This window comes from Drosophila albomicans, chromosome X, assembly GCF_009650485.2.
Source record: "Drosophila albomicans strain 15112-1751.03 chromosome X, ASM965048v2, whole genome shotgun sequence".
Classification (NCBI taxonomy): domain Eukaryota; kingdom Metazoa; phylum Arthropoda; class Insecta; order Diptera; family Drosophilidae; genus Drosophila; species Drosophila albomicans.
This window is the reverse complement of record NC_047627.2, coordinates 19,657,343-19,680,934: the sequence shown is the minus strand read 5'-3', so window position 1 is coordinate 19,680,934 and position 23,592 is coordinate 19,657,343. Positions and strand designations below refer to the sequence as shown.

The following is a 23,592-nucleotide window of genomic DNA, read 5'->3' as shown; positions in this document are numbered from 1 at the left end:
TCAAGTGGAAAACCGTCAAATAGAAAATTATTCAAATGATTTATGCATTTTATGAAGACTTTACTTTATAATCGAATTTAGAATTGCTCTCGAATTCATCATTATTAGCAAATCAATGTTTCAATATGCTCTCCAATACAAAAAAATCATAATAAAATTAGCAAAATGCCAGATCTAATCTTGGAACATATTGCCACACCCTTTAAAGAGCGACAGTTTCGTGAAATTTCACACAACTGTTAAAGTCGCTGCTCCAGGATTTAATGGTGTGAGAAGAGATTTGACGAAGAGTAAAAGAAGAGAAAACACTGTGAAGAAACTTCTTCAACTAAAATTCTTATTGCTCGTCACGTGCCGCCACTTGAACAAAAAGCGAGACAAGGCAACTGAGAAAAAGTAAAGTAAAACAAAAGTGAAGTGGAAATTTGCCTTATCCAGCTGCTCGCTTTGACATACATATGTACATATATTTACATACACACACAAAGACTCTGTTATACAAAAAAAAAAAAAAAAAAAACCATATTTAAATCAAGAATTCATATTTAAATAGTGCTTATTGACTTAATTCCTTTGCTTTTTAAATAATATTAAGTTGACACTGGATAACTATTCATAATTCTGTAGGATTATTTCTTTAGGCATTCACTAAAAGGGTGTTTTATATGCTAGATTAAACACGATTTCTGATTATAGAAAACATTAAAAGTAGTGAGATTGTTTTGTCCCCTCTAAAATAAACCTTTGAATAAGAGATCGTATTCTAAATTTTAATGTATTATTATTAAAAAGATAAACTAACTTAAGCTTAAAGCTATTTTACACAATAAGTTAGACGCTCGCAAATTATAACTACTTTCATAAAATTACAATTTTCTGACCAATGTTTAGTTGAAGTCCCTAAAACAAAGAAAAGTCACTATAAATAATACAATAGTTTTCTTTAATATTTGTTTCTATTGTACATTTAAAACATATCATTGGGTTCATTTTTACCGACAAGCGACCACAGACTTCTTTCACATACATAATTATTTAATAAATAGTGTCCGCGTCCGGCCAAGAGGGTGTTGCTTAAAAGATTTCAATCACCGAAAAGAGCACAAAAAGTGTACGCCACAAGGAGCGTCCGCCGAAGCATCGCTCAAAAAGTGTCCGCTTAAAGGGGGTTCGCTTAATTATCGCTCAAACAGTGTCCACCTAAAAGGGATCCGCTTAATAGAAATGCCCGCTGCTGCAAGCTGCAATGTATTATGCATACACGAAACGAATTAGAGTTGCAAAGATTGAAAGTAATCCCCTAAAGGGTCTAATACAGTCAAAGCTTGAGGGCAACTTTTTATACCCGCTACCCATAGGTTAGAAGGGTATTATAACTTTGTGCCGGCAGGAAATGTATGTGACACCCTATAAAGTATATATATTCTTGATCAGTGTCAACAATCGAGACGATCTAGCCATGTCCGTCTGTCTGTCCGTCCGTCCGTATGAACACCTAGATCTCAGAGACTATAAGAGATAGAGCTATAATTTTTGTCAACAGCACTTATTATGTTTGCACTCAGATCAAGTTTGTTTCAAATTTTTACCACGCCCACTTCCGCCCCCATAAATTGAATATCAAGCGTAATTTTAAAGCGATTTTGTATGGGCAAAAACGCCTACTTACTAGGGGTCTTTTATTTTGAATGTGGTACTATATCGATATACCCAAATACCATTTCGTATATTTTTAGTATTTTTGTTTTGAGAATAATACCACTTTTAATCAAAATGGGTAGCGGGTATCTCACAGTCGAACACACTCGACTGAAGCTTTCTTACTCTTTTGCTTATTCAACTTTGTCTAAGTCAAAGCATTTTTCCCATCTCCCATCTCATCCCATGCAGTCTCTTGCTTGGCCAGCGCACAGCGATGGGTCCAAAGAAGCGTTCGAGCGTCGCCGAGCGACAGCAGCGCTCCACATCGACGGCAACCGCAAGCGCGACGGCGACGTCAACGTCAACGCCAACAGCAACGTCTCCAGCGACAGCAGCGTCGACGACGACGACGTCAGGTGCTTCCACGACGACATCCTCGACGTCGACGTCGACATCAGTGTCGAAGAAGCGTCACGGCGGCAAGCAGCAGAAGTTGACAACAGATGATGCCGACGACAATAAAAAGCCGAGTGGCAAATCGGAGGCAGCGACAAAGCGGGCAGCAACCACAGCTGGCAGCACGGATAAATCGGATAAGTCGGATAAAGCGAGTAGCTCGTCGCAGCTTAAGCTAACGGCCGAGGAGCGTCAGGAAGATGGCAAAGCGCGGGCCATCAACAAAATGCTCAAGAGTCTGGACATCAAGATCCATGGCTTCGACAATCTGCTGCCCAGCGGCGAGGAGCGCATGAGCGAAGGTCTCAAGTCCTCCATATCGGAGAATGTGAAGACCAAATCCCGTGCAGCTGCGGTGAAAGTGATTGCCAGCCTCAATCCCGGCAAGCCGATAAATGTGAAGCGACAGCGAGTGGAGCACGATAGCAGCAAGGCGGAGAAGGAGAAGGAAAAGGAGCGAAAGCGTGAGCATGAGAGAGAGAAAGAGAAAGAAAAGGAGAAGGAAAAGGAAAAAGAAAGGGAGAAGGAGAAAGAAAAAGAAAAGGAAAAAGAAAAGGAAAAGGAGAAGGAAAAGGAAAAGGACCTAGACAAGGAGAAGGATAATAGCAAAGACAAAGAGACAGTCAAAGAAAAGGACAAAGACAAAGAAAAGGACAAGGACAAGGACAAAGTAAAGGAGACAGTATTAGGCGAGGGCAAGGATCAAGAATCTCTCAAGACCAGCAGCAAGCACTCCACGGCGAAAAAGGCCAAATTAGAGGCGCCACAGCCACAGACGACGACGCCGCCCAGTAAAGTGAGCAAAGCCTCGAACAAGAAGCCGACAACAACTGAAACGAAAAAGGAGAAGGCGACAACAGCGCGTCAAAGCAGCAGCAAAGCGAGCAAAAAGACAGCAGCAACAACACCAACAGCAGCAGCAGCCAGTTCAGCAACTGCAAGTGCAACAGCAGCAGCAACTGCAACAGCAGCCACAACAGCAACCACATCAGCAACCACAACAACTTCTGGGGCAGTAAAAGAAGCAAATAAAACGCGTGCGCAACTCGATTCGAATACGGAATCAGTGCAAATGGAACTTGAAGAGATTGGCTGCACATCGACGCCAGTGGAAACAACAGCAGCCACATCAGCAACACCAACAGCAACAACAGCAACAGCAACAGCAGCAACAACGAAGCAGCGGCCAAAGATCAAGTACAGTAAAACAACAGCGAGCAAAGCGCGACTGCAGCAGGCCTGCAGTAAAAGTTCGTTAAGTGCGCTAAATGCGGCCAAGGATATTTACGATTTCAAATCGGGCTCCGACGATGAGGAGCCCATCAAAATGGTGCTGCCAACGCTGAAGGAGTTGCGTGAGTTTTCCGATGAGGACAACAAGCCGCTGAAGCTGCTCGAGTTGCTGAAGCAGCAGCAAAAGTTGTTGGATAAAAAGGAGATCAAAGAGGAGACAGCAACAACAGTAGCTGCAACAGCAGCAACCACAACAACAGCAACAGTTGTGGCAACAACAGCAGCAGCCACAACAACAGCAGCCACAACAACAGCGACAACCACAGCAGGAACATTAACAACAACAGCAGCAGCAACAAAAGAAGAGACTGCTGCCGCAGCAAGTGTTGCAAGTGAGACGCCAGCAACCACAACAACAACAACAACTACAACAACCGCTAAAGGTGCAAACAAGAAGCAAACAAAACGCAAGCTGCAAACACCAACACCCACAACAGCAACGGCAACAACAGCAGCAACCACATCAGTAACAGCAACTTGTACAACAACAACTAGCAGCCACACAACAGTAGCAACTGCTGCACCAACAACAACAACAACCACAACAACAGCGGGCAAAAAGAAGCCAGCGGGCGGGAAATCAAAAGTGTTGCAACCGCCGCCGAGCGACAGTTCGCATACGGAGAGCAGCGACTCGGAGTTCGAGAAGAAGCTGAGCAGCTACGGGGCCAAGCGGCATCGCATGGCATCGCTGAATGCCCTGGCCAAGGTGCAGTGCCTCTATGAGAATGAATCGCGGACCGCACACGAGTTGGGATTGTCGAAGGCAACGCAACAACCGCCTCGAATACGAACGCTCGATGGCAGCGACGATGACAACAACAAGTCGGAGTTGCAGCCACCCGAAAAGGACAGGGAAAAGGATAAAGACAAAGAGAAGGACAAGGAAAAAGAGCGCGATAAAGAGAAGGAAAAGGATGTGGAAAAGGAGAGGGAGAAGGAGAAGGAGCGCAACGAACGCAACGAGACGCCGCCGGTGAAAGAGTTGGAGCCGCGTCGCGAGTTGAGGAACGTGACCGGCGGACGTGGTGTGGGCAAGCATTGGGAATTCGACAGCGACAGCGAGGCGGAGGAGCTGCAGCTGCAGCGTATTGTGCAGCAGAAGAAGAAGAAGCTGCAGAAGAAAACACCGGCCAAGAAGCAGGAAACGGAAACGAAACGTGGTCCGAAGGCGCAAAAGAAAGCAACGCTGGTCGAGGACACCGACGACGATGACGAACACGACAAGGAACCGCCCGAGAAGAAGGACAAAGACAAAGACAGAGATAAGGACAAGGACAAGAGCAGGGAGAAGGATAAAGACAAGGACAAGGAGAAGGATAAAGAGAAGGATAAGGACAAGGTGAAGGCGACACCCAAACAGCTTCCGAAGAAACGTAAAAGCGCCTTCACCGAGGAACTAATTGGCGACTACAAAGGCATTCTGGCACGCAAGCGCATGGCCAGCCTGAATGCCAGCGCCATTGTTGCGGCCACCTACGAGGTGGAGCGACATCTGGACAAGAATTTGGCCAGCGATTGCAGCAGCTTCGAGAGCTACGACGAGCTGGAGACGGCCAAGGCGATCAGCAAAACAACCGCAGCCAAGGCGGCCAAGCAGCAAGCCGAACTCCACATCAAAAAGGAGCCCAAGGATGGCTCGAGCAAGGAGCGTGAACGGGAACGCGAACGGGAACGGGAAAGGGAACGAGAAAGGGAACGCGAGAGGGAACGCGAGAGCAAGGAGCTGAAAGAGCAACGTGAGGCCGCTGCGAAGCCGCAGAGCAACATGATCGAGGAGAGCAACGATTCCAAGTACTCCAAGGAGACCAAGGAGACGAACACGGACACCACAATCACGACGACCGGATATCGCGGCGATTCGAGCAGCGCCAAGGATGCCAAGGACTGCAGTCGCCCAACCTCCTCGAGTGTCGTCATCGTCCAGGACACCGACGTAACCATCACCGGTGTCTATGTGAATGCCAGCAACGGTGCCGCCCAGGAGGCCTACTGCAAGATGCAGTATCGTGTCCAGTCCAGCGTCACCGAGGAGCGTCTCTTGCGTCCCGGCTCGGTGGAACCTCCGAAATCCTACACGCCGCTCAGCGCCCTGTCGAGCATGTTGCCACCGGGAGCCAGTTCAGGACTTAGTGAAGGTGAGTTGAAATTATCGAATATGTTATTCATTATTGAATAATAATATAATATATTCATATAATATATAATATAATAATATATTCATTATTGAAAATATAATATTTAATTTAAATTCAATGCATATAACTTATATCTCGCTTAATGGCCACATTCGACAATAAACCTAATAAGTTTTCTGAATGCACAACTCACGCATTCTGAAAACTTTTGAACAATTATCGAATATATGTTCTATATGTTTATTGCATTATAATTTTCATCAAAAGTTACATGTATTATTCACTTAACGGCCACATCAATCAGCAAACGTAATAAAAGTGAGTTGCGCGTAAAGTTATCGATTATTATTATTATTTATATTCATTATTTTTAATGAGGAGATATTGCAATTGTATGTAAAGTTATCGATTATATCTCATTATTTATATTCATTTTTTTAATGAAATATAATCGATAATTTTACTAAAATTGTACTCAAAGCTCACTTAATGGCCACATTGTAATCACAATCAAAAATTCGCTTAGTGGCATATATTATTCACTTAACGGCCACATCAATCAAGAAGCGTAATAAAAGTGAGTTGTACGTTTTGAGAACTTTACTAAAGTTATCGATTATATTTCCTTATTTATATTTATTATTTTTAATGAGGAGACATTGCATTCAATACATACAATTCATAGCTCGCTTAATGGCCACATTGTAATTACAATCAAAAATTCGCTTAGTTATTCATTTATCGGCCATATTTATCAATAACCCTAATAAAAGTGAGTAGTACAAAGATTAGAACAGGTATCGATATATATTCGATATGTTTATTGCATTATTTTTGAAGAGTTGTAGACAAAATGTGATACTTATACGTTCATAGCTCGCTTAACGGCCGCTGTATGTGATCCGCTTAATGGCCACATTGTAATTACAATCAAAACTTCGGTTAGTGGCATATATTATTCACTTAACGGCCAAATTAATCTATAAAGCCACATTCATATTACAAGAAAAAACTTGCTGTTTTCTCGCTTAATGGCCACATTGATCAATAAACCTAACAAAAGTTGCATTGCAAACAGAAAAGTTATATTGATAATCGCCTCTTTTCACGGTGTCACTTGAGGCCACTAAGCGAAGTTTGTTAATTTCAACATTAAATCGTTAGGGGGTAAATAAAATAAAAAAAAATATAAATAAAGAACATACATATAGCAATGATGAAAATTGCGTTCTCCTAAAGAAAGTATTTTACTATTTTGTAGAGGTTGTCAAAGTTACAATTTTCGCAACTAACTTTTAGCTATCAGACAAAATTGTTTCAATGATTCATTTAAATCAAAATTGTCAATATTACATATAATTTCAAATATATAAATTTAAAATATAACACAACTAATTTTTAAGTACCAGAAATTATTGTTTTAATAATTCATTTAAATACAAATCGTCAAAATTCAAAGAAAAAGGAGGTTTAAATTTCAGAAATAATTGCTTCAATATGCCATTTAAATAAAAGTTGTCAACTATACTTAACATTTTAAAGATAGCAATTTAAATGGAATATATAGCACAACTAATTTTTGACTATCAGAAATAACAGTTTCAATAACTCAATTTAATCAAATTTGTCAACAAATATATGTAAATATAAATGGGTAATTCTCTAACGGAATTTGTCCTGTCTTTACAGTGAAAAAAAAAACAACATAAACTGAAACAATTTTCAAAAAATAAGACAAGGTTATTCTCTAGATTAGTACTTTAATTAGAGCTAAGAATGGTTTTGGAATGTTTTTTTCTGTTTTGTTTTCTGTTCTTGTATATATATTTTTTGTAAATCAGAAAAATTTGCTAAAATCAATCTTAACTCAAAATATAGTGCTAATCTAAACCTTTAAGAATACCCTTCACTTATTTTTAACATTGTTTTAGTTTATGTTTTTTCACTTTAAAGACAAGACAAATTACATAAGTCAGAGAATTACCCAATTATATTTATATATTTGTTGAAAAATTTGATTTAAATAAATTATTGAAACACTTATTTGTGATATTTAAAAGTTAGTTATGTTATATTATATATTCTATTTAAATTTATATCTTTGAAATTTTATATTTTTTATATTCGACATTTTCACTAACTGCCTTTCCTACAATTCTGTTTAATTTCTTTGTGTTTTCGCAGCTCACAGCTCGCCACCGCTGCCCGTGCAACCGCCGGCGCCGCACGTTCTGCTGCCCGGCGAGCCGCTCAGTGCGGGGATGTACCACGCCCCCGATCTGGGGCTGCACACGGAGCACGCTCCGCCGGATCATCATGGGCCACCGCCGCCGTCGTATGCAGCGGCAGCCGCAGCAGCAGCGGCCGCTGCCGCCGCTTATCATGCGCATCAGCTGGCGCCCTCTGGCGGCGGCGTCTTGCACATGCATCATCAGCATCAATATGCGGCTGCTCATGCGGCGCATGCGGCGCACGCTCATCACTATCAGCAGGCTGCCGAGTATCATGGCGGCCTGCCGCCACCGCCGCCGCCACCGCATCATTATGGCGGACCACCGCCGCAGGCTCATCACTATGGCGGTCCCCCGCCGCCGCCCGTTGGTCCGCCCCCGGTGCCGCCGGATCGCTGTGATGTCGGCTCGCCACCGCCATCGTATCGGGCGAGCGCTTATCCACCGCCTCCGGCTGCTGGGCCACCGCCCACTTTGGGGGGCGGTTCGAGTGCGTTTTGTGCTCCGAATCCGCATCATCATCATCATCAGCAGCAGCAGCAGCAACAACAGCAACAACAGTCGCAGCAGCAGCCGCATCATGATCCCAGCGGTAAGTTAGCGACCAAAGTATTTTGCATAATAAACTTTCTCCACTTTTTGAGTTTGGCCAACGAAATTGATTTTTGGGCTTTTGTTGTGATTCCTCCTAATAAGCGTAGAGTATTTTTGTCGAATGGATCTATCAGCTGAGGGATTAAGGTGGGAACTCGGGTTAATGAAAATTAATGGCTGCCTAATGCGCCTCATTTATTTGCAACATCAAATTTGGCAGTTATCCGAATAATTGTTGATTAAATCTGAGAGAGTTTCATTGTACAAAATGTTATATTTTCAGTGCTTTATTACTTTATTTTAAAGCTCCCCCTGAACGTGCGAAATCTGATACAATATCCTATGAATAACCTAAGATAGGCAGTTATCCGATAAATGCTGTTCGTAATATGTAAATAGACTGTTATCTTGAATGTCATGTTGCATTGCATATACTTTATTTTTGGGCATATACAAAAGGTTGATAAAATCCCAATGCGTTTAATTTATTTGCAACATCAAATTTGGCAGTTATCCGAATAATTGTTGATTAAATCTGAGAGAGTTTCATTGCACAAAATTTTATATTTTCAGTGCATGTACTTTATTTTAAAGCTCCCCCTGAACGTGCGAAATCTGATACAATATTCAATGAATAACCCAAGATAGGCAGTTATCCGAATAATGCTATTCGTAATATGTAAATAGACTGTTATCTTGAATGTCATGTTGCATTGCATATACTTTATTTTTGGGCATATACAAAAGGTTGATAAAATCCCAATGCGTTTAATTTATTTGCAACATCAAATTTGGCAGTTATCCGAATAATGTACAATATAAGTGGCTTAAATATGTGAGAGTTTCATTGTTGAACATTTTATATTTTCAGTGCGTATACTTTATTTTTAAGCACCCTCTGAACGTGCGAAATGTGATACATTAATTTCCAATGAGAAATCTAAGTTAGGCAGTTATCCGGCAGATGCTTTTTGTAATATTTAAATAGGCATCTTAAATGTCATGTTGCATTGCGTATACTTTATTTTTGTGCATCTATCAAACGTTGTCAGAAGCTAGTGTTATTAATATCTAAGATTAATAAAACATTAGGCAATTATCCTTAAAATGCAATTAAAGTAAATCAGTTGGAAATTTCATAATAAAAACTTAAGCAGTTATCTTGATAGTGTTGTTGAAATGCGTAATTTTGTATTTCTGAACAACTGCAGAACGTAAGAATATAATTAAATATTTAATAGCTATATTAAATTAGGCAATTATCCAAAAATGCAAATAAAATTAAACATTTTATAGCTATATTAAATTAGTAAGTTATCCGAAAAATGAAATTAAATCTTTTGTGTTAGTAAATGAGAACAATTCTATTGGGGTTTTAGCTTGTTACTTATCTCTAGCGATCAACTAACAATAATAAATAAAAACAGCCGTTATACATTTTTGTTTCTGACGCGCTGCTATTTCAAAGTTCAGAGCTGAAGATATAATTATTTGATAAATCAATGCAATAACACTAATATCAATTTATATATAGAAAGTTATTGTATTTGATTTGATTAAATCGAAAAGAATTTTGCATTCCATAAACTAGGCAGTTATCTGAAAAGCAATTTGCATTTAAGTGCACAATAGCTTTAAAAAGCTATTTTTGTGTATAATATTTGAGTTTGTTGCATTTCATTGCTAAACAATAATAATTTAGGAATATTTTGAATAGTGAAGATCAAGATTTCTGTTGTAACTTTTTTAATAATATTCTGGAGAAGAACTACTGAGATAAATTATATAGTTAAAACTCTATCATTATTTTGAATACCTAACTGACTTATTTTTATAAAATTCAAATATATTTTTGAAGTATATTGGGAATGAATTTATTTGTACAAAACTTATCCAATGATTTGCGGGAGTGTTGAAATCTACCATTAAATAATTTTCATTGATTTGAAAAGAGCATCTGTGTGTTCGGGGTGATCCATCGTGCATAACGTAATGATTTCCAATTTCTGGCATACGGCCAGAGCAAGAGTCAGAGCCACAGCCAAAGTAACCTGAACAGTGCAACGCCTGCCACTTTCCACTTACCACTTGCCACACGCCGTGCTTTGATTTCAGTTATCAGCAAACAATGAGCGGCAATTTCTAGTTTCTATCCCTCCTTTTCCCTCTCCCTTTACCTCTCTTTCCTCGCATTTCCCGCAAACCGAAAACTTTTCAACGCATCCCCAATAACTTGGCAAATGCCCAGCAGACATTTTGCCCACATTTTGGTCTCTGATTAGTTATTAAAGAGCCTTGTGCTTCAGCTTCAAGATGTGTTTTACTTTGTGAAAAAAAGATTGCATACATTTAGGCGCGCGCATGGAAAACTCTTTGCTTTGTGTATGTGTGTGTGTGCGAGTGTTGGGCCAAAGCCGGAAACTGTAAGCAGGCAAGCAGCAAACGGAAACCGAGACCGAGACCAGCAGAAGAGAATGCAAGCAAGCCAAATACAACACAAAAAAAAAAAACAAAAAAATAACAGTAAACATGATGCACTCGCTGCCGCTGCCGCTGCCGCTGTCGCCGCCGTCGGCAGTCGTCGAGTCGAGGCGAGTCGAGTCAGGAGCAGCGTCAACGTCAGCTTCAGCTTCAACTTCAGTTTCAGCGACTGAGCAGCCAGCCAACCTCCATTGATGTCATTTACCTTTTGCTATAAATATATGTATATATATACACACACATATATATGTATCTGTATATATGCAGACGCAGACAGGCGTGCCAAACACACACACACACACACACACACAGAGAGACTCAACACAAATGCATGTTTCAGAAAGTTGCGTTCGCAAAGCGCCTGAAAGTGTGCTACATAACTTTCTGTGGCTGCTGAGGCTGCATATGCTTGTGTATTTATGTGTGTGTGAGTGCGGTGTGTGTGTGTGTGTGTGTGTGCTTGTGAATGGGATAAGTAATGGCAATTCCGCCCCAAGGTTAACAATAGACCGACACATCCTCTGCCCTGTTTATCGATAACTTTGACTAAATCATATCACATCGCATATATTCGTTTTTTTGTGTCGTCAATTCTTCTCTATGACAAACTTTAGTTTTCAATTTATTGCTGCAGTTGCAATATATTTGGTGATTGATTAATTGATTTATTTTGCCAAAGATTGAAAGTATTTTCGCAAAATATTTTGTAATTTAAAAGTATTTAACACTGGAATTCTAAAATATTTGATATATGTAAATATCTTAAATTATTTATGATCGCTTTTTGTCTAGATTTGTTAAAAAATATTTTGTGAAAGTTATCAATGGACAATTTTATTTATAGAATTTGGTTCAGCAAAAGATTTTTCACTTTTAAAGTATTTAATAGGAATTAAAATATGAAAATTTAAATTCTAAAATAGATTGCAAATGTAAACGTATTTAAATGCTTTACGAAATTTAATAAATTACTTAATTAGTGATACAATTTTATCTAGAAATACTTTGTATAGCATTTTTAAATTTTGACATTTAAGAACTGTGTTCAGAAAAACCAAATTTTCCAATTCAAAATTTTGCGTTCTAAAATGTCTTTAAATGATTTCTGCAATTTTATTTTCGATTAGATTTCTTCAAACAGTTTATTTTTCATTTCATTCATTTTTCAATTTAAATGTATGTATTTAATACTGATTGATATGTAGAATTTAAAAATTTTTAAATAATAATTTTGAATAGAATTTTGTCTAGATTTTTTAACAAATACTTTGCATTGAATTTTTTTGATTTAGTGATTTATTTATATTGTTAAATATATGGAGTATTATAGGGAAAACAATTTGTTTTCTTCTTTCTTCTATCTTGAATTTTGATTCTATTTTGTATGAGTTCAAATTGAATTTATGATTTTTTTTCTAATAATGAAAATACTTGAATTTATATGAGAATACAATAATTTAAATGCAAAAATCTTATTAAATTATATGTTATTCTTATACTTTAATTTCTAGGCAACTATTTTTATTATTTTTTTATAATGATTTATTTATTAAATTTTATTACAATAGCATTTCTTACAGTCAGTTTGAATTAAATTGAATAAGCTTATCAAAATTTCTTTATTTGCCATTTATTTAAACATTTTTTTCCGCTTTAATTTCTTAGCAAATATTTTTTTTTTATTTTGTAGTAATAATTTCGTTATTCAATTTATTGCAATTGTGTTTTCTGCACTCTAATTGAATTAAATATATATTATATATTGAATGAGCTTATCTCATATATATTTTTTATATATATTTTTCTTGACATTTGTTTAAATATTTTTTTTCCACTTTAATTTCTAAGCTTTTATATTGAATTGAAATTTTTATCAGCGTTGGTCCTGCTTGACTTTTGATGAGAGGAGTGGAGGGGAGGTAGGTGTTAGTTGAGAAGTGTGGGGTGGACAATCGGCTTATGCGATGATTCACAATAAGTTTGCCCAGTCATTCATTCGTTCGTTCGTTCAGTTTGACTGCACTCATTCATTAAGCTGTTATTCATTCGCCCGTCGTTGATTGCACAGTGTCTAAAACTGTCTCTATTAAGTAGGCTACCACTTGGATTGTCCTACATCCACACACACACACACACACACCAATACATAGGCAAACATATATTGCTTGCATTTTTTTGTGTTGTCGTTGTTGTTGTGCTCATCCATTCATTCATCCTTCGTTGTCCGCGTGAGTGTTTGCACTTTACGCTATGCTGACAGTTGATAATTCATTAGCACATGTTCTATTTGACGTTCGTTCATCCATGTTTCAGCCAACACACACACACACACACACGCATACATATATGTATATATATTCGTATGTGTGTGTGTGTGTGAAGAGAGTAGCTTTGCTTTTGTCCTGCAGCAGATGCATTTACTGCTACTTTGGCTGCTGCGTCTCTGTTACAAACTGCTGATAACACTTTGCTCTGCGAGAGCGGAGTGCGAGCGAGATGGCAACACAAACTGAGAGAGCCAACGCTTCCTAAGAGAGTGAGAGCGAGAGCGAGAGCGAGTGTAAGGATAGCGTTATACAATGTGCTTCTTCTTCTGCTTCTTCTCGTTGTTGTTATTCTTTTTGTATTTTAGTTTACTTTTTTTTCGTGTGTTATTCTTTTTTTTCGTTTTTGCGCTTTGACTTTGCCGGCTGGCCGGCGTCTGACGGCGAGTTACGTTTTTAGTGCTCATTTAGACGTCGGGACGACAACGTAACGTTAACGTAACGACGACGACAACGAGAATGCCGACGACGTTTTGTGGTTAGAATACGAACATCATGATGATGATGTTAATGATGATGTGAAGTGGGCGACGACGCTTTTGTCGTGTGAATCGTATTGCGTATACGTAATGTGAATCGCGCGTGCTGTGTTGATAGATAATAATTGTGTTTGTCTTTTTTTTGTTGTTGTTTTTTTTTGCTGTTGTCGTGTCTCGTGAACAACAACTGGCAATTATTGTCGACTCGTTGTTGTTGTTGTTGTTGTTATTGTTATTGCAATTCTTCTTGCTATTATTGTTATTAAACAAATGACGCATTGTTTGTTTGTTTTCTATTTTTTTTTTAGTGTTGTATATCGCATTTTACATTTCGTATTTCGCATACGCCGCGTCGCCCCGCCCAATTGTGTCTGTTTCGCTTCTTTTTTTTTCATTTTTTTGTTGCGCTCAAGTTGCCGGTTGCCGGTTCCGTGTTCCGTGTTGTTGTTTGGCTTTTGCCAGCAAATGTGCTATGCACAAGGTCCAGGCGCGGTTAGCAAAACTTGCCACTTGCAAAATATTGAGACACAAGCTGACGTCGCCGTCGCAGACCGCAGATCTAATTAGCATTGCATTTTCCAGTTAATTTTAATTGCATCTGATTTATGAACAACGCAATTTTTTAACTGCGCCGCCAACCACTTTTCTCTCTCTCTCCCTGTCTCTCTCTCGCTCTCTCTATCTATAGCACACTGTCTCTCGCTTTGCATTCATTTGTTTTGTTATTTCTCATTTTTATTTTTTGCTGTTGCTTTTATTTGATTGAGAAAAAAGCTACTAGCAAAGCATCCGGCTGGCGACGTTACAGCGTTTGCTGACTGAAAAGTGCTCTTCGTGTTCAAGTGCAGGCGACAAAAATGTGACAAACGTTTTAAGAATTTGTGAAATCATCACTTTGTTTTACATATTTTTTTTTCAAGTGACGAATTTAATGTGTTTCAAAAGATTCCAAGGAAATCGAAAAAGAATCGGAGTATTATAAAGTTTAACCTTATAACATGAGAATATAATCATCAAATTTAAGTGCTAATTTAAACTTATAAGTGTTGTTGTTCTTGTTTGACACAAGTTCGAGCATTAGATATAATCATTATCACATTTTTTCCAAGAAATCAATACAAATATGTAATGTACTGTGGTTTAAGGATATATTCTCCTAACATTTGTACGTATGTATGTAAAAATATAATATATTATTATTACTTTTTCGTATCAATTTCTAAAAGCAATCGTAGGTTTGCAAAACTTAGTTTCTGGCTGAAAGAATTAAGAAGAAATAAATAATTAATACTAAGATTTTTGATTTTTTTATTAATTATATTATAATAAATTTATTAATTATTATACTAGCAAAAAAATCAATTAAAAAACCATGATCTTGATATTATTTTTATTTTTATTTACACATTGAAATATTATTTTTTTATTACGCTTTTTATATATTCTTATTTTTTTTTTAATATTTCTACAGTTTTTAAACTTACATTTCATTATAATTAATGAAATGTTTTTACATTAATCTAATAAAAATAATAAGTGCATCACATGAAAATTGCAAGTTGTAATTCAAAACTATTCAATTTCATTTAACCAGGCATCGAAATCGTTAGCGACGCCTTTGTCGGTTGTTATTTTGACTTGTGTGCACTGCAGTTGTCTTCTTTGGGCAGCGGCTGCAACGTCAACGTCAACAGCAGCAGCAGCAGCAGCAGCAGCAGCGACGTCGACACCGACGACGACAGCGAGTCAAGTCGCGCCTTTAGCTGCGCTCTTTAGACCGCGTGCTCTCTCACTGTGTCTTGTGCTTGTGCTTGTTCTGCTGCTGCTGCTGCTGCTGCTGCTCTCAATGCGGCGCTCTCTCGCAGTCTTATTGCACACAGTATAGTTTGCAATTTTGTGCGCTCTCTTTATCTTGCAGTTTTCTCTGGGAGCTTTGCTCTGTGCGCCGCATAAAAAGCTAACGGCAGAAAATCGCATCGCTGACGTCGTCGTTTGTTTTAGTTTTTGTTGTTGTTCCTTTGCTTTCTGCTTGTGCTTCTTCTTCTTAAACTTCTGGTGTTTTTTTCGTTGCCTTGTTGTTTTTTTTTTGTTTGCTAATTTCTTATAGGAATTTTCTTGAACGATTTTCCTGCTGCGTTGCTTTTTGCGTTGTTGCTGTCCCGGTTTTTATTAGAAGTTGCTGTCGTGGTGGCGACGTCGACGTCGACTGCGGCAGCGGCAGCGGCAGCGAAGGCAACTCGTTCGAGTTTTTGTTTGACATTGTTGTTGGTTGCTTGCAACTGCTTTTTGTGCTGAGTCTGTCACCGTTTAACGGTGCTTTTCGGTCAAGCACGTGTGTGTGTGTGTGTGTTAGAGAATCGCTTGCAAGTGTGCAAAAAAAGAAAAAAGTTTAGCCAGTGGGCGGTGGCTTTTGCCTGTTTCTCTCTTTGCTTTGCTTTGCTTTGCTTCATTTTTTTTGTAGCCGTTAGCTGCTAACTGTTATCAGCTATCAGCAGAAGCCACACACACACACATACACCAGCAATGAACGTGCAACATTTATGTGGCATGTGCTGCTGAGCTGAACATCGAACCGTTTGGATGATGTCCTGCAGTGCAAGCGAGACGGCGACAATCGAGTGGAAAATGTAAACAGATTCATTGAGGCAACTGGCGCTGACACATTGCAGCCGATGCCTCCCCTTCCCCCTCCCCCCTTTCACCCCTTTTACCATGCCAACAGTCGCCTGCATTTAGGCCACAAAAATGCCATCGCTGGCAATGTCCAAAATAAAAAAGAAAACCGAGCAAACAAAAACAAAAAGCAAATTCAAAATCAGCATCAGAATAAAATGAAAAAAAAAAAACAACGACAAAGCAACAGCAGCAGCAAATAATAATAAAAAGAAACGCGTATGCAAGAGCGAAAGAGAGAGAGAGGGTGGGGAAGGGGGACAACAGAAAAGCTGCGTCAGAAGAATGTGCATGCGAATGAGGGGAATGCATATTGAAAAATACAAAAACCGAAATGATCTCCCCTCTTGCTCTCCCGCACTTCCTCGCCACGCTCTCTGCTGCCCACTTAACCTTCCTCCCTGTTCCCTGCACACACACACACACACACACACACACACACATGAGATCCCTCTGGCGTAGCCAATGTTCGACAAATAAATTTCGAAAATTCGCGTTGAAAATAACTCAACGTGACACATAAAAAGTGAGTGTGGATTTGCAGTGTGTCAGTGCAAGCGAGACAGAGCGAGAGAAAAAGGGTGAGAGGAGAGGGGGGGAGAGGGGGATTTATCCATGCAGCTGGGGAGAAATTTAGTAGACATGATAGCTTGGCCAACAGCCGTACGTGACCTGCTCCCATCTTCCATCTCCCATCTCTCCTATGTGTGTCCCATGTCCCATGTCGAGTTTAGCAACTGACACAATGATTAGCTCTGGCAGTTTATTAAGTTCTCCACACTGACAGATAAATACACACACACACACACACACCCAAACACCATTGCGATTTGATGCAGTTGCATAAATAGAGAAGATAATCATAATTTAGCAATGCGCAATTTCAAATTCTTTATGCGTATTTATCATGCACATGCTAAAAGCATTGAACAACAAAATTCACACTCAACTGCAAAGTGGCAGCGCTGCAGCAGCAAGTGGGCAGCACTGCTAAATATCTACTATTACTATTGACAGCTTATTTGGCGTGCATTTCGCAAGATTTGCTCATTTTCAAAGTGTTTTCTCCATAAGAAATATGTTGACTATAAAAATTACTAAGACTGACTTTTCTTATAACAAAGAACAATTATTTGAAATGGTAATTGTTAATGTTATTCTATGCTTACTCCTAGAGGATGTGATTAATTCCAATTAATATTGATTGACTGGAGAATAGTAATGTGTAGCTTATGTAAAATACAATGGAAATATTCGCAAAACCAATTATTTTTAATAGCAATCAGTTTTTTTTTTTAATATTGGCGAGAATTTTTGTTTGGTTTGTTGTGATGAATTGAGGATAATTCCCTTCTTCTTATGGTCTGAAATGCGCTAAACTTATTTAGTGCATAATTTTTAGTTTTAAAGTAGTTAAGTAAAGGGAAAATTTATTTGTTTACTAAATAATTATTTATTTTTCGTTTTATTGTTTACATTTCACTATATTTTAGTTTCTATAATTGACCACATAGAAAATGTTTTTATTTTTTTTTTTATAAAATAGTTCTTTTTGTTTATACTTTAATTTTATTCCATTTTACTTACCAGTTTTTTAACACTTCTTTATGACAAAGTTTTTCTATTAATGTTTATATTTTGTATTTGAAGACATTAACTTCGAATTGTGTTCACTGGAAATTGTAATATAAATAATAATGAGGTATTTTTATATTTCTTTCATTTCGTTTGATTTTACTTTATTTTATTTATCACTTTTATTTGACACCTAATTTAATTTCCTTTTTTGTATTTCGTTTATTTGCACTTTCTTTTATTTAGTATATTTTCATTATTTTTTTTATTGAAATAAATTAGATGTTTAATTGAATTATTTTCTAATTTTTTCTTAATTTTTGTACTAAAAAATTTGACTTGTGACCAGTTCTATTTTGTTTTCATTTTACTTTTATTTTGTTTCTATTTTTTTTAATTTTTATTTTATTTTATTTTTATTTTATTTTTTTTATTTTTGTTTTATTTTTATTTTATTTTTATTTTATTTTTATTTTATTTTACTTTATTTTTATTTTTATTTTATTTTATTTTATTTTATTTTTATTTTATTTTTATTTTATTTTTATTTTTATTTTTATTTTATTTTATTTTTATTTTATTTTTATTTTATTTTTATTTTATTTTATTTTTATTTTATTTTTATTTTATTTTTATTATATATTTATTTTTATTTATATTTTAATTCTATTTTATTTTTATTTATATTTTAATTCTATTTTATTTTTATTTATATTTTATAGAAAATTGTAGCTATTTAGATTATTTATCATCTAATTGAAATTTTTAAGTTTTTAATAAATTTTTTGTTGTTTTACAAGTTTTCTTTGGTCGCCTATTCTATTTTATTGTAATCTTTAATTCCTTTACTTCACTTTACTCGTTGCTATATTTTGGATTGCACTTTTGCTCGTACGCATTCGATTGCAATGCAATCATTAACGTACTCGACCCACAAAATGCAATTGGGAAGCAATCCTCTCAAAGTCTGCATTTGCAAAAAGAGAGAGAGAGTGTAAAAGAGAGAGAGAGAGAGAGAGAGAGAGAGACGCTGCTCGATTGGATGCATGCAAAAACAATGAAATCGAATTTGCATCCATCATCCATTTAGGAACGTGTCTGGCAGCCAAACGACAACCAAGATTCACCCACCGCCCACCGCCCACCAAACAGCCTTCATGCGGCACTATGTTGATGATGTTGATGATGATGATGATGATGATGTTGTTGTTGTTGTTGTGTGGGTTAAACGCAGGCAAAGGCAGTAAAATGGCAGCTGACCTTTGGTCAACGTTCCAACGGGACACCAAGGACACGCACTGCATTAATTGGGTCAGGCAAATGTGTGTGTGTGTGTGTGTGTATTGGTGTGTTAGGGTTGCCTATGTGTGTGTGTGTGCTGTGTATGCTCGGTTAGCCCCTGCAAACGCAATTTCGCTGCACGCACGTTTCAATTTTGTGGTTTATGGCACTGGCGCCGCTAGCGGTGAGTAGCAGAAGCTGCTGCTGCGTCGTTTTCGTTTTCGTTTACGTTTCGCCTTTCCTCTTCTTTCCGTTTCCGTTTCCTGCGTTGGCCATTTTGTGTGCTGTGCACCTGTTTGATTCCGTCGACAACGAGGCGAATGGATTTGCATTCATTCATTCATTCAGCTATTCAGCTGTGTTTGCAAATTGTGGCTTCTACTTGTGTGTGGCGCGATTGTTTAGCGTTTTCTGCGCCACACCCACTTTTTGGCTATGCCTGTGTGTGTGTGTGTGTGCAGCAACCGTGAGCAATTAACAGGCCATTTGCGAGTGCTACCAGCATTTACATTATTGCTCTCGATAAACATCGCAATGGCATTCAGACTCGCACTCACATTCACACTCCCCTCTCTCTGCCCCCTCCCTCTTCCGCACACCCCAGTGAGGCGTCAAAGTGAACAGGTTGAAGGCAGAGCAGCCGCCAAAAAGAATTGTGTACAAAGCGTTTTGTGTGTGGCAGCAGCAGCAACAACACAAAATTACAAAATCTGATTTGACACGCAAAGCAAATGCTGCAGGCAGGCAACCAACATTCATCCATGTCCAGCTAGCTAAATGGGTTTAGGAGAGTGAGAGGGGAAGAGGGGAAAGGAGAGGGTTTCGAGCATTGATTGGCGTGTAAATATTCTAGAATCTAGACGAACATTGCGATGAAGATTGGCCAAAGTGTTTTGCTGGAACACGATTAAGCGGCAGCTGCAACAACAAAAGCAACAACAACAATGAGGCTTAATCCACACACACACACACACACACACAGTTTTCCCGCTACACATTTTCCACTGCTCATTTTCCAAATCAATTGCAAAAAGTTCTGCAAATAATTCAATAATTTGCCATGTTGCTTTTGAGCTGAGCTTTCGCAACTGGTTCGCAACGAGTTCAAACTGAGTTCTAACTCATTAAATTCTCAACAAACTGCAAATGTTATATAGTATTGTATATTTAAAAATTTTAAAAATATATATTTTTAAATAATTTTAATTGATCTACATGTGTTTGCTTACATATTCAACATATAAAATGATGTTTACTATATTTAAATGCAAATTAATCAAATTATGTGCACTTTCTTTTTGTGAGTAAAGCCTCTAATAATAAAAAATTGTATTGCAATTTTTTATAAAAATGTCGCCTAGGTATCATAATTAAATAAGCTATAAAATCTTCGATTGATATTCACTTGTTTAAAACAATTCATTCAAAGTAATGAGGAAAACTTAAAAGAGAAGAGCAAAACACTTTTAGTGTGACCAGCTTGCGTTAAATCAATTATCTTTTGATCCTAGAAGAATTGGTAATTGGTGTTTTTTTATACTATTTTATTGTATTTAATAATTCTTTATGTTTTGAGCAATAATTTCACAAATTTCTTTTGGGTTTTAAAATACAAACTCATAATATTTTATATTAGCAATGTTAGAGTAAAAATTGTGGAAAATGATCATATAAGATTTGTATTTTAAAATGTAATAATTGATCTTTATTTGCATACATATTTAACATTCAAATACAATAGTGTTTTATTGTGTTTAATGGAAGTTTTTAGAACTGTTTAAATTTCATTTTTGTGAGTGAGGCGCAAATAATTTATGACTATTTTTTAATTATTTTCTATATTTTTTGATAATTCTGTATATCTTGGTTAATAACATATATTCAATTAGGATAGTACAAATTGTAGAAAAATGAATTAACCACATTTAAATTGAACTTTTGAGAACTTTTTCAATAGCAAAGCCACAAAATATTAAACAATATTTCATTGTTATTTTGTATACTTTAAAATATATACTTTATACTGTGAATTTCTTTTAATTTCTTATTTGAAAACAAAGCGAAAGTAGTTATGCTTTATGGCAGCTACTTTTCGATTTGAAAGCTCAATTTAAACGCATTAATATCGCATTTGGATGTCGCTAGTTTATATCGAATTTCCAAAATGTGGCTCGAATTTCATTGCGCAGCTTTTTAAAATTATTAAGAAACAAAAAAATAAAGAGAAATACTTTTAATGTTTTCTCTCGATTTGATTTTATTTGGAGGAATCACATTTCAAGCGGCGTTTAAAACATTTTGTGTGTTTTTAATATGCAAATCTGATGAATTTGAATTTGTTATTCAATGAATTTCGGTTTTTTTTTAGCCAAGTATAAAATGACAACGCCAATCGGTTTTTCCCCTCATTTTGTTGTTGTTTGTTGCCAGAGACTGTTAACTGGATTGTCATTGTCCTTGTTGGCGTTTGGCAAAAGGGTTGCCAGGACTACCGAACCCAAGGGCCTTGACATTTTTGAGCCCCGATGGCCTCGTTGCCATTTTCATGCATCGTCCTTGTCGCGTTATTTGCGTTTGCTTTCTTTCTTTTTCTTCTTTTTTTTGTTTTTCCTTCTCATTGCAATGCAATGCGCCGCATTTTCCACGCTTTCCTCGCTTCCCTTTTCTGTGTGTGTGTGTTTTTTTTTGGCATGTGGCATCTGTTGGCATCTCTTCTCCTTTTCCTTCCCCTCTCTCCGCTAAGCTCATCTTCGCCGCCATTATCCCACTTCTGGCAGCCATTAAGAGCCATTGTCATATGCAGCTTGTTAAGGCAAATGCTTTGAGCCAGCGAGCCAGCGAAATTCACCTTTCAAAACTGACTTTTTTTTTTTTGTTTTTGCAATTTTCGCGTTGTGCAATAAACACAGCATAACCTAAAGTACTTTATATGTATGCAAATTGATGTCACATTCTTACATTCAGTGTATGCATCGCTGTGGTTTTCAATTTGATTTCTTCAAACTGTTTCAAGACTGTGCAGATTATATGAATTACAACAGATTTGTATCAAGATTTGTGTAGAGTTGGGAATAAGGATTGAAGGATTGAAGTTTACTTTATACTTTATTTTATATAAGTATATATAAATATATATATTTTGTCATCGTGATACCTTAATTTCCTATTTCTTATTCATTTAAAAAAGAAAAATATTCGTGGATTGTGTAGCGAATTCATGTTTCATACTTTTGAAAGCATAAAATACTAATATGAAATACATTTACATATATGTGACTGAACATATTAATATAAAAACTATATGTTAATTAGGTAAAAAATATTATTTATTTCATTACAACTTTCAAAGCAAAACAATAATAAACTGGAAAACGGCATTTGTATACTAATGTAAATATTAATTTTATTTATGTATTTTTTTGAGAGTTAATATTTAATATTTACTTTACATTTAATTTGTAATTAAAAGTTATTATTTTATTGTAATAACGAATACAATTCCCTATTGCAATGAGATAAGCCAGAGCAACAAAGGCTTTCAGGCTGTAATTTAATGTATTTGTTTACATTTTCTTCAGACAACACATTTTTATACCCGCTACCCATAGGGTAGAAGGGTATTATAACTTTGTGCCGGCAGGAAATGTATGTAACAGGTAGAATGAGGCATCTCCGACCCTATAAAGTATATATATTCTTGATCAGCATCAACAGCCGAAACGATCTAGCCATGTCCGTCTGTCCGTCTGTGTGTCTGTCCGTCCGTCCGTATGAAACACTGGATCTCAGAGACTATAAGAGATAGAGCTATAATTTTTTTTCGACAGCATTTGTTATGTTTGCACGCAGATCAAGTTTGTTTTAAATTTTTGCCACGCCCCCTTCCGCCCTCGCAAATCAAAAAAATCGAATAACAAGCGTAATTTTAAAGCTAGAGTTTTGGTTTTGGAATTTTGGTATATACTCGTACAATAATAACTATAGTATTTATGATTCCTGAAAATTTGGTTGCGATCAGATAAAAATTGTCGAAGTTATTAAAGAAATACTTTTGTATGGGCAAAAAGGCCTACTTACTAGGGGTCTTAGTTGCTTTGGCTGACAATCTGGTATATTGTACCGTCTATGGTATATTTTAAATGCGGTACTATATCCATGTACCAAATATACCATTTGGTATATTTTTAGTATTTTTGCAGTATATTTGGTATATTTTGAGAATAATACCGCGAAATATATCGAGTACACTCGACTGTAGCTTTCTTACTTGTGTATTTATATTATTGCCACTTGTAATGCAACGAATTAATTAAATAGACTTCTAAATGCCTTTTATTAAGCACTGTAAATGTGAATTTTATGTGGTTTTTTTTTGAGGGCAGTAATCATATAATGTTTTTGTTGCTGGAATAAAATATTAGTAAAT

The 23,592-nt window shown here is 36.9% G+C and overlaps 1 protein-coding gene across 2 annotated transcripts in view; it reads left to right on the top strand.

Moving 5' to 3' along the window:
• LOC117578090 (protein split ends) overlaps positions 1-23,592 on the top strand; it is a 69,277-nt gene that overhangs the window by 2,114 nt on the left and 43,571 nt on the right. For both annotated transcript variants that reach the window (XM_052002701.1, XM_052002704.1), the window contains exons 3-4: positions 1,891-5,528; positions 7,713-8,351. In XM_052002701.1, coding sequence (XP_051858661.1) covers positions 1,916-5,528; positions 7,713-8,351 — 4,252 coding nt within the window. In that variant the 5' untranslated portion in view covers positions 1,891-1,915. The remainder of the gene's footprint in view (positions 1-1,890; positions 5,529-7,712; positions 8,352-23,592) is intronic.